Raw genomic sequence first — 22,190 nt, 5'->3', positions numbered from 1 at the left:
GTGGTATTCATTGGCAAGCTAGTGCAGAAACCTGTTGCTGAAATATTAAAGTGAAATATACACACCATGCTGAAGGGAAAGAGCAAACAAATCCCTGCTCCTGCGAGGAGACAATGCTTGCCACCAAAAGCACCATTTAGCCCTGGCTTAACAGAGAAAGCTCTGTGCATGTCCACCAGGGCTGCAGAGCTCCAAGACACGTCATACAGCTTCCCTGGGGTCACCTGTACTTGCATTCAACTTTCAAAGCACAAAGAGAAGCAGTGACTATGAGGTCCTGCTGCAGGGTCAATCCATCAGCATTAGAATAAAGCTTGATGAGGTTTCTGCCTGCAGAGCTTAGATAGCAGCACAGGAAAGATACAGCCTGGCTCATACTCGATGGTGAGGTGGCCCACCAAAGCAGGATGTGAATAACTGAGTTGCCAAAAACCAACAAGGCATGCCCTTCTTTCAGCCACTTGTCTTAGAGACTTCTGAGAAGGAGACCATTAGCAGCAACCTGCTGTTGTATTTTGGTACTTGGAGTAATATTGTTGGAGGTGATGATGCCTATCAAATTGTGTGGAATAGAAAGCCAATGTCAACAAACAAAGTAGCCAAATGGACTTTTCTAAATGGGGTTTCATGTCTAAGACCAGACAAGCCCCACACTTTCTGTGTTGAAGAATCTGACAGTACTTACAAGTCCTGCAGCCAATAACAAAAGAGCAATCAATTATAGATGGACCCAATTTTGAACAACTCTGAGTTTATATACATTCAACAGCATGGTCATCTATATGTAAGATGAATAATTAAAGATTGTGAGCAAATCCAGGAGTTTGTCTCAGAGGTCTTAATTCCCGGGAATGCTTTCTGCCCCAGAAAAATGACACTTTGTGTGGACAAAGAGGGTCACTACCACCTGAAGAGCCCTCAAAGCATATTTCTGCATGTTGAACTTACTAAAATTTAGGAAATGTATATTGGGTCATATTACCACCTATTCTGTTTATGGCACTTAATGGAACTTCGATTTGGAGTGGAAGTTGTTGTTAGCCATTTGTTTTAAAAAAATTTATAGGAAACATGAAAAAAGGCTGGCTGTTATTTCCCACAAAAACCTCTTTGTCAAATATTCAACATACACATTTAACTGTAATACAGTTTCATCTAATTTGGTTATAAATGCAATTCTTCCAAAGGGTAATATAAACCATATGACTTTTTTTTTTCCAAAATGGAACTAGACAGCTTAATTATAGTTTTAGGAGACTTTATCAGTTGCATTTTGCTCTATTTTAAAATAATACGTATATATCTTTATTCAACACAATAACTTGTTTATTTTATACTATTTAGATACAGATACTATTGGCCCTCTCTGTAGATAATTGTGAAATTATAGAGATTTTTCTACTATTATTCCATTCACTTTTACTATATAGTTTTGATGAAGATGATGATGACGATTCTACAATGTCTCCAGGATAATGTACAGTGTTATAGAAGAAATTCAGGCAAATTATTTTCTTAAAATGTTTGTTCAAAATATGAATGATAGCAATAAAAAATAAATGCTGTCAGTGGTACCCAAGATGACAGGACACAAGAAAGACAACCTACGGTGAATCTCACTGCCGTCAATAGGCAATACGCATAAGTAATTTGCCTAATTCTGCCAGTGATACAGAATGTATAGCATCACGCACTGAGAAACAAAGCTAAATTATGCCACACAGGAACTTTTATACCCGCTTATTCAAAATAAAAGCAACTGTGAAATTTGTGAATTTTATACAAAATAATCAACCAACAATGTGTGAGATTCATTAAAATCATACAGGATTCTACAGAATTAAAAACAGCAATTTTTAAATTAGAATATCATTATTGTTTTGTGCTTGCAAAATGATAAATGAATCCCTTCACAGCAATCATGGGAATCACTAGAAAGTTTCCATCAGTGGTAAATAGATTTCTTTGAGCTTATGCTTTGATCCACTTACATTTTCTTTTTTTCACACAATGCTTTATTTTTACATTTGAAACAGATCTATAACTTGCTAAAATGCTGTGTGAAGAAATTAAGTACTATTTATGAAGACATATATATTTATATACTCGTAGAACTAATAAGTGAGTTCAGTAATGTCACAGGACAGAAAGTCAACACACAAAAATAAATAACAATTTTATGTACTAGCAATGTACAATTGGAAACCAACATTTTAAAACAAAATACCATATTCAAGCCTACAAATGTAATACTCTAAATATAAATTTAACAAAATATGTACAGTACATGTATATTAAACCTACGAAATTCAAGTGCCCTCTCCTCTCTCTGCCACCAATGTCCTAATTGATATTCTCTACTCAAACTCCATCTCCAAATTCAGAAATTTCTCAGTTCTCATGTCTCTACATTCTTTGTTTTATTCACGTCCCCTCACATTTTGGGGATCTACCACAAAAGCCAAAGACAGGCAACGCAGGACACTTTTTGAAAGTGTAAAAAGGTAACACAGTCTAATCATGTGTTTGTTAAATTTGTATGAGAGAGAGAGAGAGAGAGAGAGAGAGAGAAAGAAGAGAGATCTGCCATTTATTGAGTACTTGCTGCGTGCCAGACCCTATAGAAAACCTATTGACATGTTCTGTATCATTTCAGCCTTATGACAACCTTATGAGGTCAGTAACATCTCCATTTTACAGATTAAGAAACTGAAAGTTTCTGAATTGCCCACGTGTGAATGAATACTAAGATTCAAGATGTCTGACTCAAGCCCATGTTTGGACTATTCGGCTCTACTCCTTTTCTAATTAAATGTAAATACGAACCCTTACACTTTCAAGGTATTCCACATTAGTATAAATAATTATAATAGAGACAAAGTGTGTTCCTTTGAAGGCAGATCTGATTCTTGAAAAGAATTAAACTTTCTGGGACCAAGATTATGGAAATAGGTTAAGTCATAAAACTGAGTGCAATGATTTGGGGTAGGAATTCACTTCTATGTATTCAAAATAATGAGGCATAATTTTTGTGTGATTCATAAATTGATTCTAATGGTATTTCAAATGGAGTCAGAAAATACTCTCAGTTATGGTGTATTTGCATTAATTTTTTTGTGTGTGTGTGGCTTTAAAACACAAGTTCAAATCTGGATTCTAGAGTATACATATCAATAGAATAATAACACATGCAGTTGTTTTTCGCAGGTAATAATAAATTGTGACATTAAAGGGGATCATCCATGCAATGCGCCTAGCAAAATATTAAAGTATTAGGAATGTAGTAAACACTTCATACATGCTTGCCATTGAAATTAATACTAATTATAATGAATTAATTTCTTTGCAGTCATCGATTATGTATGCTGTATTTGCTACTGAAAAAGAATTTGGGAGGTAAAATCAGACGAATTTTAACATGAAAAATAATAATAAAGTTACATAAATAAAATAGATGGCTCAGTCAATGGCTATAATGAACCAGAAATGATAAAGCTAGTGAATCTCTCAGATTACAATTATAGGGGAAAGCAACAACACAGGGAATACAAATACTCAGTCACATATGGGCTTAAACTATCAATAGGTCTAGAGCAACTACTTGTATCTAAACATAGAAGGAGATTTATCTTCCAGACAGCAATTAGACATCACTGGTTTGAAAAAACAAACAAACAAACAAACAAACAAACAAAACAAGTTACTTAATTGGTAAGTAGTTAGGAGAGATAAAAGGATTATCAGGTTTTAGAGGGGAGAGTACATAGATGTGGTTATTAGAGATGGATAGGCTAAATAGGGATGTGCTAATGGGGTCTTAATGACTCCATCTGCCATAGATTTTTCACTAATTAGGAAATTAACAACGTTGACCAAATCAAATGCATGACATTTGGAAATAATCTTTCAAAGTTACCTCAGAAGTGTTAAATCTCTAGAGAAAACTTTTTCTTCTTTTTTTAAAAATTAGTTTCAGGTGTACAAAGCAATGTAACACATTTACACCCCTCACAAAGTGATAACCCCCCCATCCCCAAGCTACTACCCCTCTGACATCGTATATAGCTGTTACAATACCATTGACTATCTTCCCTAGGCTGTACTTTGTCTGTTATAAAAAAATATATATGTATTTCACTATGGAAAGGCTTCTTCCATTGGTTCATGATTCTTTTTGGTGCCCAATGTGGGGCCTGATTCTGGGGCTTTATTCCAAAGCCCCACCGATTCTGAGGCCCGCTTTTGAGACTCACCCATGGGGCTCAAGAAGGAAGGTCGACTTCCAGTCGGAATACAAAAAGGTTTCAAAGAGGTTTCACGGCACAAGGCCCGGGAGAGGTCGTGAGAACTACTGGAAGAAAGGAGGGTAACTCCTGGAGAATTTCACTAGGGTAAAAAGGCGCAATTTTCTCTTTCTGTGTGCAAGGGTGTGAAAGTGTGAGTGTGTGTTTATGCTCCACGGACTTTTGCTACGGAGCTTGATTGGGCCCCAATGTGTGGTTCCGTGGTCACGTCATATGGCATAACGGTGATTTGGCACTTAGCCAACCAGGATCAGGGTTTATACGAGTACACCTTCGCCAAGACTGACCTGAAAGTCCCACGAGGGACGCGGCCAGGCGGGCATCTGAATCAGTTCAGAGTGAAAGTCTTTCTCCTCTCTCTCCTTTTCTCTCTACATAATGGGGAACGTTAATAGCCAGTATAGGCCTTATATTTGTTTGCTCAAGCACCTTCTTGAGGCAGGAGGAGCTCAAGTGTCAGATCAGAAATTAGAGGAGCTTCTCCAAGTGATTGAAACTCATTGTCCTTGGTTCCCAAATTTAGGGACGTTAGATTTAAAAACACAGGGAAAAAAGGAAGTACAGAAATCTGAGGAAAAGGAAAAAGGGTTTTTGAAAACTCCCACAGTGTATACATCATTGGAGCCTTCAGCTCCTTCCCCTGATCTACAGTCTCAGGCTTTTACAGCATGTGAATGGGATTCACCCTTGCAGCAGAAAAAGAAAAAATCTAATCCCTTTCTTTCTGCCGCACGTGCACCTCCCCCTCCTTCTGGAAGCTCTGCCACAGTCCTCTCTGCAGCGGAAAAGGGTATAAAGCAGGCGAAGCTGGAAGGAGACATCAGGCATTTGCCTTTCCTGTGGTCATTCGTGAGCGTGTTACACCTGACGCGAATCCAGAGCACCCTAACATTGTTCAGGAAGTTTCACATGAGCCATTTTCGTTTAAGCTTTTAAAGGAGCTTAAACAAGCTGTAACACAGTACGGCCCTATGTCTCCTTATACCATGGGTCTTATATGGAGTGCAGCTGATGGCAATAGATTAATTCCCACAGATTGCAACAGCCTAGCCAAAACTTGTCTTTCCTCATCCCAGTTTTTGCCATTTAAAACCTGGTGGATTGATGGTGCAGAAACCCAAGCTAGACTTAATCAGGCTCACAACAAGGGTATTGTCAAAGATCAATTGCTAGGGAGGGGCTATTGGGAAAACCCCCAGGATCAAATAGGAATGAATGAGCAGGCTATTGAACAATTACAAAGAATTTGCCTAATGGCATGGGAAAAAAATAGAAACTGAGGGTAAAGTCCCGATGCCATTTCAAAAAATCTTACCAGGTCCTCGAGAACCATACTCTGAACTTGTTGCCAGGTTACAGGATGCTATCAGCAACCAGGTAGCCGATTTACAGGCAGCTGAGATCGTTTTACAAATAGTGGCATATGGGACTGCCAATGATGACTGCAACAAAGCCTGAGAGGAAAGACGGACATGTGGGGTACATCCGTTTGTGTCAAGGAGTAGGGACTGAACTATTTAAAACTAATATGTTAGCCCAAGCCATGACTGGATTAAAACTAGGTCAAAATACATTTCCTGGTAGTTGCTACAATTATGGGAAGCCAGGCCATATCAAAAAAAGAATGCAGAAGGAAAAATAAACAGTTCCCATTTGCCTAATGCTAATACTGTTACGGGACTTAGACCCCCTGGACTGTGCCCTAAACGCCAAAGAGGAAATCATTGGGCTTCTGAATGCAGATCAGTTTTTCATAAAAATGGGATCCCTTTTCAGAGAAACGAGAGGTGGGGCCAGCCCCAGGCCCCCAGGACAAAACCGGGACAAAATGTAAATCAGACTGCTTTTCAGAATTATCAGGCAGTACCTACCCCCGACTTTCAATTCAATTAAGTCCTACTATGGAAAGGAGTGCTGCTACAGATCTCTGTGCAGCACAAAATATTTTATTCCTTCCTGGAGAATCTCCTTTACATGTGCCCACTAGACTTTTTTGGACCAATCCCCCCAGGTACTGTTGGATTTCTCCTTGGTCATCCTAATTTAATATCCAAGGGAGTTACAGTTCATACAGGTATTGATTCTGACTATAAAGGAGAAATTAAAATTATAATGTCCTCATCTGTTCCCTGGACAGCTAAAAAGAGAAAACGGATTGCACAATTACTTTTGCTTCCATACGTTCTCCCAGGAAAAGAGAGAACTCAAAAAACAAAAAACGAGAAGGTTTAAAAACACAGGAAAGACAGAAATTTTTCTAGCAAAAAGTGTCTACATTCTTCCCTGCCTCAGGCCAGAGGGACAAAAAGGATTTTTACAGCCCTATGTTGCAGATATTCCAGTTAATTTGTGGGGTCGAGATTTACTTACACAATGGAAGGCAGAAATTTAGATACCACCTGAACAAGACAGTCCTCAGAGTCAACAGATTATGAGTCAAATGTGGTATCAAACAGGAAAAGGTTTAGGAAGATTTAATCAGGTAATTACTCAACCTATACAGCCCTCATCTGAACAAGAACATTAGGGACTGGGATTTAAATTAAAAAATCTGGATGCTCAGTCCTTCTTTGCCTTTACAAATGTTAATTTTCCCTAATCCACATTCGCTTAGGGCGGTAATTGTTCAAACCTAGTAAAGTGGGTTTTTTTACATAACAAATTCACTAAGTAACTTCCAAACTATGTAGAGTTAATTTCAAAACTCATATCATGAGCTCTCACGAGATGCTTCATTTAAATAAACAAAAACCAAGTACAATAGTGGTTGTTTCTCCTAAAAACGAATTGGATTTTACCTAAAAAACTCAGACATGCTCCTATTTCTCAAGGCTTTACAGTTTTTACAGATGGATTTAATAATGGTAAAACAGTAATTGTATTAAAACAGACAATGGTCTTTCATATACTAGTGCTAAGTTTACAAAATTCTGTGCTGAATGGCACATTACTCACACCACTGGTATTCCTTACAACCCACAGGGTCAAGCCATCGTTGAATGTGCTAATGCCACATTGAAAAAATAATTACAAAAACAAAAGGGGAGAGAAAAAGGAGACCCGCACAGATACAATTAGCAAGAGCCATGTTTACTTTACATTTTTTAAATTATTCTGGCTCAGATTCCAAGGCTCACCTTGGACGTACTGCAGCTGAGAGACATTTCAATAGTCTCCAGAGTCCAAAACCTTTGGAAAATGTGACTATTTGGGGGAAGGATATCCAAACTAATCAATGGCATCCAGGAACTTTATTAACCTGGGGATGAGGCTTTGCTTGTATTTCTCCAGGTCCTAAAGAAAAACCTCTGTGGATTCTTGGTCGATGTGTCAAACCATACCATGAGCGACAGCCCACAGAAAAGAAGACATCTATAGATACCCATCCACATCCCTAAGGTGTGGGAAAGCTCTCACTCCACACAGGAGAGGAGACACTTTCTACAGCTGTGGAAGAACTATCTCATTTGAATCCACTTACATGGGTGAAAACCCTAGGTAGAGGATTTGCTGGTGCTATTGCTATTCTGTTTATTGTTTTATGTTTATTTTGTTTTACAACAAGCCCTCTGATGGGCCATAAGTGAAAGAAAAATCTAGAGTCTGTTTCTCATACTTCAAAAACAAAAAAGGGGGAGGTGTTGCCACGCAGGCATTTATTTCCTTGTACTTGCCCCCAAAGAAAGGAGAGTCTGTAAGACGAATCCTTTCAAGGAGTTTGCTAAACCTTTGTGTTTGCACCTTATGCCTCCCTGTTTGGTCCCAGAAAGATGGCTGGTCCGCCAATGACGGGTACAACTTTCCACGTGGAAAGCAATCTAAGACAGGCGGAGCCAAGTGGGGACCAACAGGAGAACCCACAGGGTTCACAGAGGTGGGCACAGCCTCCCACCTTCCTCAGGCTAAGGAAAGCCTCAGCCTCTGTGAGGCTCTGTGGCTGCATTCCTTCCGGAAACCTGCAAGGGAAGTGATTCAATGATGTGCTGTCCATCTATTCATATGCATATAGGTTTTGTCCCTGGGGGAAGTTGAGACTTATAGGTACAGCTGCCTGAAGGCAAGGGTGATTGACTGGAATCAGTTTCCTATTATGGTGTATGGAATTCACAGATTTTGAGATTGACAAGCTTTCTCCCCACCTAACTAATAAAAGCTAAAGCATAGGCCCGATTAGATGCCACAGCCCAGACCTTGAGGCTGCTAATCCCTTGTTCTGCTTGCACTCTATTAATGGCTACTGTCTTTTCTTAACCCTGCGCCACCCTCCTCGCTCCCCACAACCCTTGTTGTGCTGGACGCGACATTTTTGTGATAGTGTTTAGGGCAGAGGCTCCCAAACTTAAGTATGCGTAAGAATCCCAGGGAGGGCTGGATAAAACGTAATTCCTGAGCCCCACTCCCAGAGTTCCTGATTCAGTGGGGCTAGGATAGGGCCAAGAATTTCATTTCTAAATTCCCATTGATGCTGACCGATGCTACTAGTCTGAGGATTAGTCTTTGAGAACTACAATTTTGCAGTCCTTGTATAATCAAAGTGCATATCATCAGGGACAAGAAAACCCCACACAGCAGGGCTGAGGTTCCAATAATCTCATCCCATTTGATAGAATGACAGAAACATCCCTTCAAAGATTATTTTCTACTCTGATGTCACCTTCCCGTTCGTCTCCAACGTACAAATGCTTTGGCTCTTGTGCACAAACACTTATGCAGACTTTAACTTGGTTTAGTATCTTGCTCCAATAATCTATAACACTTTTGGGGAACAATTTGAAATATGCTTCTGCTGTAATGCAATCTTCCTTCTGTGTATGAAGATGAGTGGTTTGGAGGTTTTCTGTGGTACACATTTTGTCTCTCAATTTGAGCAGAGGGAAATAAGTTGATGTCAGTCAAAACACTTCTAACCTGTCAGATTATTTTTTGACTTTCCATGTTTATAAAAGGTAGAAAAATAACAATCTTGGAAGGATAAATTTTCTGCTCAATAAATACATTTAACCATTGTGGTTGTTTTTGTGTGTTTTTTACAGTATTTTTATAGTTCTATTATTTATATTTTTGTTGCTCTTTGGAGATATCTCAATGACAGCTCAGCAATAAAGGCCATATGAATGCCTCTTTGTGGTACAAAACATTTCACTGTTCTTAACAGAAGACAAGTGTTAATGTATTGAAACTGAGAATGAGACACAAAAACTCAAGTTCCTGATTCAGATATAATGGCTTTAACTAATGAAATGAATGCATGTTACACAGAATGGCTTCTGGCTATCTTGTCCGCATTCCCCATTTTAGCCTATTTCAACTGAACTGAGTACCATATATTTAAAAAGATAGGGAAGACTCATTTAGGTGTGTTGCAGCAAGGTAGGAATAGGAGTGATCACTGCCCTTTTCTCTGCGTTCTATCCTTAGGATAGGACATTCGCCTTGTGCAGCCATGTTCACTGAAAAGGAATAAGGCTAGGACAGAGCAGATGTTAGTGACCACTCTTAGATTACAAAGATTGTTTCAGGAAATCTCATAGGGATCTAATTAGATCTCCCAGAACAATTATTCTGTTCAATCAATGAATTCTGAGTGCTATAGAAGACTAGGATCACGTATCTCTGATATCTGGTCTCTCGTAATCCCTAGAGACCCACGTTTACGAGAAACAGATTTTCTTATACATGTTAAATCTGAATGGTCAGCTAACCCAGAGAAGCTCTGTCTTTACCTGCTTCCCATCTCAAGTTCCCCCAGAAGTGTTCATTTGAATAACATTCTCTGGCATATTAAGTCTTTTCCTCCATCTCTTTTACACAGATAGAGGTACTTTTACGTTACTTTGTTCTAAATTTGAAATCCTCTAGAGTGGCCAGAACTCATTGGCTGAGCAGTCTGTTGTACTAGAACCAGATATCTGAGTCTTTGGGCCTTTCCCCTGAAATGGTTTCCCCAGTATCTTTGCCAGTCATCATGCTCATCCCCGTGGTCTCTTGAACCAAAGGGGATTTACTCACACTCCACAGGTGACCAGAGTGACCAAAATGTAACTTACAATACACCTCTGTAAGTTAATGTATAACAAAATCAAAGGTTTTATTAACATTCCCTTTCAGGAATGGCTTCCTTCAATATTACCATTTCAATAGTTATTGCTTTCCCCTTACAATTAAACTTTAGGCAGCTAATAATTATTTAATATTTACTGTATTATAATTTAACTTTTAAAACAACTTTGAAAGATAGATCTTACCATATATATTTTTCAATGGAGAGTTCAGATAATTTCCCCAAGGGGACACAGACACACACACACACACACACACACACACACACACACACAGCTTTGATGAACAGCAGACTAAAGTTGCTTTGCAAATTATAACTTCATTAGGATTTTGATCACAAAACTTGCAATGTATTACTTAATGAAGGCTATACCCAAAATAGGTTACAGTTTAAGTGAAACAGGTGATTTAAGATAAAAAATTTAAACTGGACAATTATTATAAACTGAAGAGGAACTCTCAGAAAAATCACATAAATTACTAGATTAATAGTTAGCAACACACACACTCACACACACACACACACACAAAATAGTCAAATACAAAGAAAGGGAAAACTTAGAAGTCAGGGCAAGAAACCCTTTATTTATGATTCATCTTCTGACTCACCCTCAAGTAGGAAAAAAAATCTTCTAACTTGATATGAACAAAAGGCACAGAGAATTCATTTTGAGAAAAGGAATTTTGAAATCTTGAGAAATTTTTAAATATATAACTGAAAATAAACAGGAAAATAAGTTGGCTATGATTCCTTTCTTTGAAAAATCTTTAGGAAAATTGATCTACATATGTCCAAGAATATAAAAAACGTACTGCCATTTAATTAAAATTTTCAAAAAAATATCTGATAACTGTCTCTTTTACCATTTACTAGTAACTGTGTCCTGAATGAAAAAAATCTAAGCAAAACATTTATTGAAAACTACTAGATTAGAATAAAAAATGTTTTAAAATAGATACTAAACATCATAGTATTTCACTTAGCAATACATAATCACATCTTTGACAACCTTATTTTGCAATAAGCCAATTGCTAGAATTGTTACTGTTATCAAACATTAGGTTTACCAATAATGCTTTAAAACAGTCTCAGATGCCAAACTGTAGTTTTAATGCCTTAAATTTGATAGTTTCCAGCTCTCTAGGATATGAACAGATACCAACGTTATGGCTTTAGTGTGTTGGCAACAGTCTCTTTCTCTCATATACAAAGAAGATAAAACACCATCATTCAAGTGATGTAATTTTAAAAAGTAAGGACACCCTGTAAATTTAGCAAGTCAGCCTCCTTTTATTTCTTGCTTCCCCAGCTGTGCTACTTCTCACTAAAGGCTAGTGTCTGAATTCCACCATTACAGATGATTTTTATGGCATGAGGTATCTACTGTATCTTAGTTAGGTTGTATCAGTTAGGATTTTGGTGTTCTGGCTAAAATTAAAAAAGATAATTTTGTTTAGAAAGCTATAGAGGACTTACACATTTGACAGAACAAGCATGAAAAGCAAGTCAAAACCTAAACATTTCAGAAGGATTAACTAACAAAGTGAATCTCTATTATCAGGACTAGTTCAGTCTGGACATCACAGCCATCACGGGACTTTGATGCTTCTGCCACTGGACGTATCTTCACTGCTGTCTCCAATGAATCATAACCCCCTTTCAGCTTCCTCTGCCAGCAGGTAGCCAAGCTATAGAACTAAGCCTTATCTCCAGTGGGAAAAGCAGCAGGAAGGTACTGCTCTACTGGCTCCTGTCGTCAAGGGCAGGGCATTTCCTCTGTATGAGTCAGAATTCAGTCAGAAAAAGAGCCCCCTCTCTAAATGTTTCAATAGGCAGAGATTTAATAATAAGGAGAATTAGGTGCTTACAAAACAATTGGAAGGGCTCCCAGCCCTCATATTTTTTTCTAGCCTTCATATACACTGGTTATAGTTAAAGCTGCTTTGATCAAAACTGTTATGAGCCAGTTTATTACCAATAGCCTGATCACCTGGACCTCGTCTTATACTCACCCTATTGGAAAGCAAGTTCATCTAAAAATGATGCAATAACATCTTTGCAAAAGGAATGTTCCTAGCATGATTCATGTGAATTATCATGATCTATCTGCATATGACACGAAGCTATTTAGAGAGTATAATAACAAATTACATGTGGTTGATGTCACTGCATAATAATTAACTAATTATTTATCAGAATTTTAATCTATTGTATGCTTTGGATACTTTGTCTCAGGTTGTAGTTTATTCTTTGGTTGCTTACGTCAATGTTGAAAATGGGCATTCCTTACACGAAGCCCATGATCTGTGTATTAACCTCCTGTTTCCTAATATCATCCAAACAAACACTTTCTGTGAAAACAGATGTCATAGATGTTCAATGCTATTAATTTTTATTAAAGTACAATTGGCGTGCAGTACACTCATATATTGAATGCTCAGTGGTAAGTTTTGACATAAGCAGATATTTGTGATACCAATAGCATGATCAATATCTAGCACTCCCAAAACTTCCCTCATACCTTTTTAGGATCCCTGCCTATCACTTCCATTCTCCTGCCAATCCCCAGGCATCCTATTTGTTTCACTATAGATTAGTCTTAATTTTCTATAATGTTAGATAAATGGAAAATACAGTAAGTACTCCTTTTTTGGCTTGTTTTACCCAGCATAATTATTCCTCACATAATAATTTTAAGATCTATCCATGTCGTTGTATGTATCGATATTTTATTCCTTTTTCTTGTTGAGTAGTGTTCCATTTTATGTACATACCATAATTTGCTTAATCTTTCACTTGTTTTGGGCATGTGGGTGATTTCCAGGTTTTGACTAAAGTGAATAAAGCTGCTATGATCTTTCACGTGCAAGTCTTTGAATGCATATATGCTTTCATTTATTTAGCTAAATACCTAGGAATGAAACAGTTGAATAATATGGTGGATGTATGTTTAATTTTTTAAGAAACTGCTAAACTGTTTTCCAAAATAGTTGTACCATATTACATATCCACCAGCAGTACACAAAAACTCCTGTGTTTCACCTGCTCACCTGTGTACATTAGGCCTGGTTAGTCTTTTTACATTTTAGCCACTCTAATAAATGCATAGTGATGATGTCATTGGGGTTTCAATGTGTATTTCCCTAATGACTGATGATGTTGAGCATCTTTTCATATGCTCATTTACCATTCATATATCTTAATTAATGAAGTATTTTCTCATATCTTGCGTTCTTGGGTTAAACGTCATTTGGTCATAGCGTATTGTACAAAACACTAAAAGAAAGCTTCTTTCTGAAAACACTGACACAAAAAGAATAATTATTAAAAAATTTAGTAGCATCAAAGAAATGCTACTGTAATATGGCTATCCTAGTCTGTTCAGTCTGCTGTAACAGAATACCATAGGTTAGGTGGCTTATTTACAGCACAAATTTATTGCTTGCAGTTCTGGAGGCTGGGAAGTTCAAGATCAAGGTGCCAAAGATTTGGTGCCTGTTGATTCTTGGTTCATAGATGGCACCTTCTCACTGTGTCTTCACATGGTAGAAGAGGCAAGGGAATTCTCTGCGATTTCCGTGGCAACTAATTCCATATGAGGACTCTGTTTTCAGGACCTAATCACTTACTGAAGGCCCCACCTCCAAATACCATCACATTGGGGATTAGATTTCAACATATAAATTTTGGGAGGACACAAACATTAAGCTTATAGAAATGACAATGGTCATTCCACAGCCTTATCCACCATGTATAATAACATGCATAATATGTCCCAGCTGTACAAGGTGGGTAAGAATTCTCACCTCTCTTAAATATCTATGTCCAGGATCTTTCCTTTTCTAATTTAGGTTTACCAAAAAAAAGATGAATGAAAATGAAAAGCAAAACAGAAAACTTCTAAAGTTAAATTAACTTTTAAATTTGCTCCCCATATATTTTCATGGTGTTGATAATAACTTATTCAGTTAACTTAAATATAAATGGATAAAATATTTTCTTTAAATGCAGGTTCTTAGTTAAAGAATATGAATGCCCAGGGTAACCCTTTCATCACCACTGGGGTAAAAAATGCAAAACACACTTTCCCTCACCATCTGTGAGTGACATCACCCTTAGAGATAAAAACTAGCATACACACTGTGTACAAAAGCATGCATTAGAAACTAAGAATAATATAAGTCAGGGATCATGCAATGTTTCTACTTTTAACCCCAAATAATTATGGCTTCACAAATACTAACACAGCTTTATACTATATCTATAGGGTATTAGGGGAATATCTATAGGGTATTAGGTGTTTTAAAGTTGAAAGCTATTCCCTTATGAATAGTAGAAAAAGAAGGTAGACAACTTCTTTTAATGGAAAGAATATAACAGCAAAAAATAAATGACACCTGCACAAATTGTCTTATTAAGGTTGTGAGAAAAACTTTTGTAATAAACTTACTTTCTCTGCCTCCCCATTGCTTCTGCCTCTGATGACTTTTCCTTAAAATGGCAGGGGGCCCTCAGTTAGTTAGGCAGGGCAGAATCTGGTCCTACACACCATCACCCAATCTACATGGCATTAAGTGGCAATGTTAAGCAGACAAGAACCCTCTTCCTACTTCTCCCTTCCTTCTGCAGCCTCCGGGGAGCCAATTTGGAAAAAAATCACTTTTAGGAAGGCATGACTGAATATGCTTGTTAGGAAGAGAAAAATAGAGAGGAACAGGCAGAGAAGAAAATGGTTTGTAGGTAATTGAAATGTGGTGACAAGATTCCTATTATGTTCATATTTTCTATGTGGGGCTTGATCACTACAAATCAGTAGGCTTAGTATATAAAAGCACCCCATCCCTGGAGTGAAAAAAAAAATCAGCTCATTAGGGAGGGTGGGTACAATGCTACTGTTTATTGGTCTCTTTTCTGAACTTGAAGGTAAAGTTATAATTTTATCTTTTATTTGATGTTGAGAAAATAATTAAGAAAATAATAACCAAGTATCAACATGGTTCCATGTCTTTGGGGGAGAAAGAAGAGTGATTGTGTAGACAGTACATCCACTTACAGGCACTGTAGCAACACCATTGTTTGAAAGTAGAAAAGTTACTCATAAAAGAATTTTCTTTACAATGTGCAGGAGGGTAAAATAAAATTTGATCAGCTTGAATTTGATTCATATATATCTGTGTTTGCTGAGTCAACTGGTAGAGAAGTCTAGACAACATTGTTTGTATGGGGGGGAGTGAGGAGTTGCCTTGGAAAGAACTCATCCATAGGGAGGAAGTAGCTGGCTCAGGAAGAAGACTGACTTTATCAGTGAGAGAGGAGAAGTTGTTATAAAAGTCACGCCTGGCTATGGCACTAGGAATTAACTCATGTCTGGGACTTATGTCTGGATCCAGTGAAGAGCAAAGATGCTGTGAATGAAAAGGAAATGGGTTTTCATTAAAAACTCTCTTAGGCATTGTATTGCTGGCAGTCATACCGGTGTTATTCTACTAACAGAATGTGGTGGAACCCAGGAAAGAGTCTGATGACTATCTGAGAAACTCAGAAAGCTCAGGTGCCTGCAAGGAGCCTCAGAAATGATTGGTAGAGGTAGGAGACTTTAAGAAGCTCAGCTCTGAACAAGATGGGTTGAATTATCATTTAAATCAATCTACTATAACAGGAGAGAAGGCAGGACCTCTATACAGAGGCAGGAAGGTGGGAAAGGTAACGGTGGGAGTTCATGCAAGTCTGCTTGTTTCCATTTCCTTGGGAAGAAAGGAAATTAGTTCATCACGGGAGAGGGGGTAGAGGTGCTGAAGGAATGAGAAGAGAGGAGAAGGTTTGAAATAATCATTCACAGGAGAAGAAAATGTAGTCTGATTCCTAGGTGGCACTAAGGACCCACTTGAGATTAGTGTTTGTGAATGAAAAGTGAACCAGCCTGCAGGTTGTGAGTCCCTTTCCACCAACTCTGGACTCCACTATACCTCTGCTGATGGAAGAGTATATGTGGAGGGACCGGGTGGTTCCCAAAAGCTCATGGAGCTCAGGGATCTGGTAGGGTCCCATAGTAGGGCATCCCATATGCAGGCTTTCATTCAGCACTTCATGGATACTATGACCAACATCTCTGCAATTCTTTTGGTTGGTCTCGACATAGTTGTTATTCCTCCAGACCTCACATCTGAGTTCTAGGTAACAGGAAGAAGAAAGGCAAATGGCAAAAAAATGTCTGTCTGCCAATAAGGAGAAAAGGAAGTAATTAATGAAAAAAACACAAATCTCATGAGAGTCCCTAGATGAAGTAAGTGCACCGAAAGGAATGAGTGGACAGCCTTGGGGGAAAGCCTCTATGGCGTGATGAGTTAGAAGTGTTTCACCAAGGACAGGAAAACCTTCCAGGGCTCACCATCTTATTTGTACCTGCTTCTAAGAGGTATGAGAGAGAGAATAATGACACAGGGAGAACAGTCTCCAACAATGAATGATCCAACAGTCACTGTGATCGATCAGGATGGAAAGAGAAATAGCCACCTAAAAGAACAACTAACCTAGGAAGAAAAGCACAGGAGAGATAGTGACCTTCCAATTGCTAATGCTGTGGATATACGAGTTCAGACAATTAAGTTCGCAAACTCATCCTAGAAAAAGTGCTACATACCTCATTGCTGAATATCACTACAGTCACCTTCAAAGTACTCCCCTTGGGAAGCTATGCACCGATGCCAGTGCCCAGTCCACCCTTCAAAGCAATTTTGGAATGCTTTTTCTGGAAAGGCCATCAGAGCTCTCATCATATTACCCTTGAGGTCCTGAATGTCATCAAAATGTCTTCCTTTCGATATTTCTTTTATCTTTGAGTGAAGAAAGAAGTCATTGGGGGCCAATCAGGTGAATAGGGAGCATGTTCCAATACAGTTATTTGTTTTCTGGCTAAAAACTCCCTCACAGACAGTGTCATGTGAGCTGGTGCATTGTCGTGATGCAAGAGCCATGAATTGTTGGCAAAAAGCTCAGGTCATCTAATTTTTTCACACAGCATTTTCAGCACTTCCAAATAGTAAACTTGGTTAGCTGTTTGTCCAGTTGGTACAAATTCATAATGAATAATCCCTCTGATATCAAAAAATATCAGCAACATCATTGCAAGAAGTTCACAAACTTAATAGTCAGACCTCGTAGAACATGTTAGGTCTAGGTTTTCTCTCATGCACCTGGGAGCAAAGGTGAATATGACTGCCAGAAGCAGGCTGGTGAAGTGTGAGGTAAAGGCAGAATTAACACTAAGTGCTTATGGTTTTTGTCACGAATTAATGCCTCACCCAAATCCGAGAGTCCCTTCAAAATCTGTGAGCAACTCCATGAGGATTAGCTAGATTCCAGAACAGAAACAACAAATTCTGATAAATAACTTTAAACAAACTTACGGGGGGAAATATAGCAGGAACCAAACCTATCAATTATGATTACATACAGCCCTGGCTGAATTCTGAGGAAGAAGTGATAGGAATGTAACACAAAAATAAGATTCAGAATCCACTCTACAAAACACACACACACAAAACAAAAAAACACAAAAAGCTGTACCCTATGCAATAAGGGGGAAGTTTCCCATGAACATAAGAGACACAAAATCTGTGTGTGGGGGGAAATAATAGATAATTAAATAACAGAATGAGATGGGGGTGAGATTGTAGACACAAAGAAACAAAGAAGAAGAAAGCAAATGTCAGCATTTTTAAAAGGAGTGAGTCATAAGATTAACTTAACTACATGCTGCCTAATTTCAACCTCAGAAGGATGGAAGTTAAAGACTGCAAAAGTATGCTAGATAAATGCTCAGGAAAACAAAGACCAAAGCACCACGGGAATGTCAGGTAAAGTTTGAACTCGAGAAAAGAAATGTTAAATAAGTAAAATAAAATTTAAAAAGAGTCATTGAAAATGATTTTTAAAAAAAGCAATCCACCATGACAATGTACCAGTCAGAGATATCAGTGGATAAAAGAAAAAGAATGTTCAAAAACGGTAGTAGACTCTCCCTTATTAGCCTCTACAAGATCAAGTAGGAAAGATTTATGGAGATTTTAGAAAACCTGAATAATATGATTATTCTGGCTAATCTGTACTGAATACAAAGAATATACTGTCTTTTGAAGGATCCATGGAAGATTTAGGGGGAAAAAAATGATTGTATGCTGGATCAAAAGAAGAAAAGTAACTGAATTCAAAAGGTAAAGCTATGACAAATTGTATTCGCAGACACCAGTGTAATAAAATGATTAAAATATTTTAAGAATCACTTGAAGCAAACTAGAATTTATAAAACAATCCTGAACATTGGGGTCAAGAAGGAAAAGAGTGCAGAATTTCTAGGATATATATTAAAAACTAATTATAACCAGTAGTCTAGAACCTTTAATTGAGAAATGAAAAAATATGAATTAACTATTAATCGCAAAAATTTAAGAAGAAAACAAAAAAAAAACCTATGTAAAGTGAAAACAAATTATAAAGGCTGCATAAAGATAACACTAAAATTGTAAAAGAACTAGAATAGACCCATAAAACTAACATTTTGTTTCTGGAAACAAAAAGAATAAAGTAGCGAAATACAATGATCACTAGCTAGCTTTATGAAGTCAAAATAGTGAAAGTACAAGCATACAAAATCAAAAATAATTAATGGGAAATAACCACATATACAGGGAATATTAAAACAAATAATAAAAGTACCATGCAAATTACAATATAAATGAATTTCACTATTTGGATAATAAAAAAATATTTCTAAGAATCAGTAGTAATAGAACTTACAAATTAAGAGTAAAGTTACCATATGACCCAGCAATCTCTCTTCTGGGTGTCTACCCAAAAAATTTGAAAACATTTATTCGTAAAGATATATGTACCCTTATGTTTCTTGCAGCAATATTCATGATAGCCAAGACATGGAAACAACTAAAGTGTCTTTGATAGATGATTGGATGAAGAAAGTGTGGTACATACATACAATAAAATACTAAACAGCCATTAAAAACGATGGAATACTGCCATTTGTGGCAACATGGATGGATCTTGAGAGTATCATGTTAAGTGAAATGTCAGATGAAAAAGGACAAGAACCATATGATTTCACTCATATGTGGAATATAAAACAGAAAGTAACAAATGAACAAAGAAACAAAACTCATAGACAAGGAAACAAAAACTCAGACACGGACAATAGTTTAGTGGTTACCATAAGTGAAAGGCAGTGGAGAGATGATAAAGGGGTCAAACATATGGTGACAGAAGGAGACTAGACTTTGGGTGGTGAACACACAACACAATATACAGATGATGTGTTATAGAATTGTACACTTGAAACTCGTATAATATTATTAATTAATGTTGCCCCACTAAATTTAATTTTAAAAAAAGAGCAAAGAAAATCAGTTGACTAACCTTCCCCTACCAAAAAAAAATGCTAAAGCCCCAAATTGTTTCAAAGATAAATTTTCCTAAGCTTTCAAGGAATAAGTTATATCCATACAATTGAGACATTTAAGTAGTAGAAAGAAAAAGAGATCTCCTGATGTTTTATAAAGCTAGACTATCACAGACACTCAAATCTGAAATTTTAGCATAAACACAGAAATCTATAGGTGAATCATATTTATAAATGCAGTGGCAGCAAATCTAAATGAAATATGAGGTGATAGCCCTCAGCAGTATTTTGCAACTAGAATGTACCATGATGAAGATGAATCAGTTTCAGGAATACAAATATGATTCATTTTTAATGAAATCTTTTTTAGTTTATTCAATGCAATAGCAAATGTTTGTATATCAGAAAGTTAACCCACGTGCACGGCTCAGGATGGCCCGTAGTATGGAACCACTGGCAAAGAAGATCTTTAAAGGAGTTTTAGTTGCTGAATTTGTGGGCATATTTGGAGCATATGGTTTGTTTAATAAAATGAACACAAGCCAAGATTTCAGGCAAACAATGAGCAAGAAATTTCCCTTTATCTTGGAAGCTTATTACAAATCCGTTGAATATTCTGGAATGTATGGAATCAGAATGCAAGATCAAGAAAAATGGATGAACAGCAAGTGAGGAATTTGGCCACTGATCAAGATTTACCCTATGTCATAGTATCAGGCAAGATTAAAATTCCAAAGTTGACATGGATGGTTTTGGAATATTTATGGTAAAATGTACATTCTAATGAAACCAGAGGTTTTGTTCTTTGGAGTAATTGAAGAAAATGAAGGAAGGTTCAGCAGGATTTGACATCAAGTAACATTTCTTTCTGAGCGATGATTCTGAGGAAAACGTTGCCTCATATTTGAGCATATGCTAACTGTGATCTTACATTACTCAATGGAAGACAAAATCTGGAAGATAACATGTTAATTTAAATATGTACCAGGTAAATCAATCTAATTAAGAGGACTTATGTTAGCAGTATTTGAAAGAGCTGATAAAAATTTTGTAGGTATAAGTCTGAGAGACTACTATCAATAAATATATAGTTATTGTTTATATTTTGTCAAAAATATTAAATGTCAAAAATTTTAAACATTTAATTGTAATAAAATATTGTTAAGCATTTCAGTTAAAAAAAAAAAAAAAAAAAAAAAAAAAAAAAAAAGAAAGTTAAATATAATAACCTGATATGTATCAGTTGAATTTGTTTTCAGTACCTGAAACAGGTGGGGCCAAAAAACTCAGTAATCAAGATAAATATTAATAATATTAATGCAAAACTCCACAATAAAGAAAATATCAAATTTTTAAAATTTACTCTTTAACTATAGTTGGCATACAATATTGTGTTAGTTTCAGGTGTGCAATATAGTGATATACCTTACAAAGTGACCACCACAATAAACCAAGTACATTGTTATTAGGATGTTATTGACTACATTCCTTATGCTCTCCATTACATCTGTGACTCATTTTATAACTGGCAGTTTGTACTTCTTAATCCCCTTCACCTTCTTTCCCACCCCGCAACTTCTCCCAGTACCAAATTTTAAAAGAAGGCAAGGTCCAACCCTGCACTTACATGACTCACCTCACCCATCCCAGCCCTGTTGAGAAGATACTGGGATCACTGGAACACAGGGAGCAGGGTTGCTGCAGAGTCTGGACTAGAAGGTGTTGAAGGGGATGCCCAGACCTGACTTAAGGTGTTGCTGAGCAGCTGGTGGTTCTCTAGGAGATGAGAGAGGGGACACCCTGGGGGGTTCAGTCCTCTGAGGAAGGCTGACTCCCAGCTGGTGATGGTATTTTCAGGGAACATTAATGAGACTGTTCCTGGTCATATGTGGAGGAAATTTTTAGAAACTAGAAACTGAAGCCAACTTCAGTTGTCAGGGTGAAGAAATTTTCCTGGGGAATAGTGACAGGAACAAAAAGCAAAACAGGAAAAAGAGTGTCTCTTTTTCATTCTGTAATCTTCAGAACCCTTCTAATAATTCTAACGCATAGACTACAGCTGAGAAACTTGATAAAATAGAAATACGGTTTTTAACATCCTAGGTCTAGCATCATAAAGGAGAGTATAAAAAGGAAGGTCTGAAGTGGAGAATCAATGATGTAATAATGACTAATACTTTGAGCTTGGCAGTGTGTGTTGATTTGATCAATAGAAAGTGGGTGAAAGTGACACTGGGACAGTTTCAAACTGAGACCTTCAGAGACATGGCATTTTTTTTGTCTTATTCTCATGTACTTCTGCCATCTGCCATTAAAAGATGTCCTGGGTTTGAGGATAGTATGGAGACACATGGAGTAAGCAGTCTGGAACCAAGCCCAGATGAATTAGCCAAATTCCATTGGACCTACACAGACA

The 22,190-nt window shown here is 37.2% G+C and overlaps 1 protein-coding gene and 1 pseudogene across 2 annotated transcripts in view; one reads left to right on the top strand and one right to left on the bottom strand.

Annotated features, from left to right (window-relative positions):
- The window catches only part of LOC308498570 (developmental pluripotency-associated protein 2-like), a 133,202-nt pseudogene extending 111,578 nt beyond the window's left edge, over positions 1 to 21,624 (bottom strand). The window contains exon 1 of the transcript XR_013995430.1: positions 21,411 to 21,624. The product of XR_013995430.1 is annotated as a developmental pluripotency-associated protein 2-like (transcript). The remainder of the gene's footprint in view (positions 1 to 21,410) is intronic.
- On the top strand, positions 20,194 to 20,601 carry LOC308499226 (protein CEBPZOS-like). The gene has a single exon (XM_081052231.1). It carries the CDS (start codon positions 20,207 to 20,209, stop codon positions 20,444 to 20,446), a length of 240 nt encoding a protein of 79 aa, XP_080908357.1. The 5' UTR covers positions 20,194 to 20,206; the 3' UTR covers positions 20,447 to 20,601.
- Positions 21,625 to 22,190: the final 566 nt, after the last annotated feature.

Source organism: Rhinolophus hipposideros (genome assembly GCF_964194185.1).
Source record: "Rhinolophus hipposideros genome assembly, chromosome: 6".
NCBI classification, from domain to species: Eukaryota; Metazoa; Chordata; class Mammalia; order Chiroptera; family Rhinolophidae; genus Rhinolophus; species Rhinolophus hipposideros.
The sequence above is the reverse complement of the archived record's forward strand: the minus strand, read 5'-3'. Positions and strand labels throughout refer to the sequence as shown.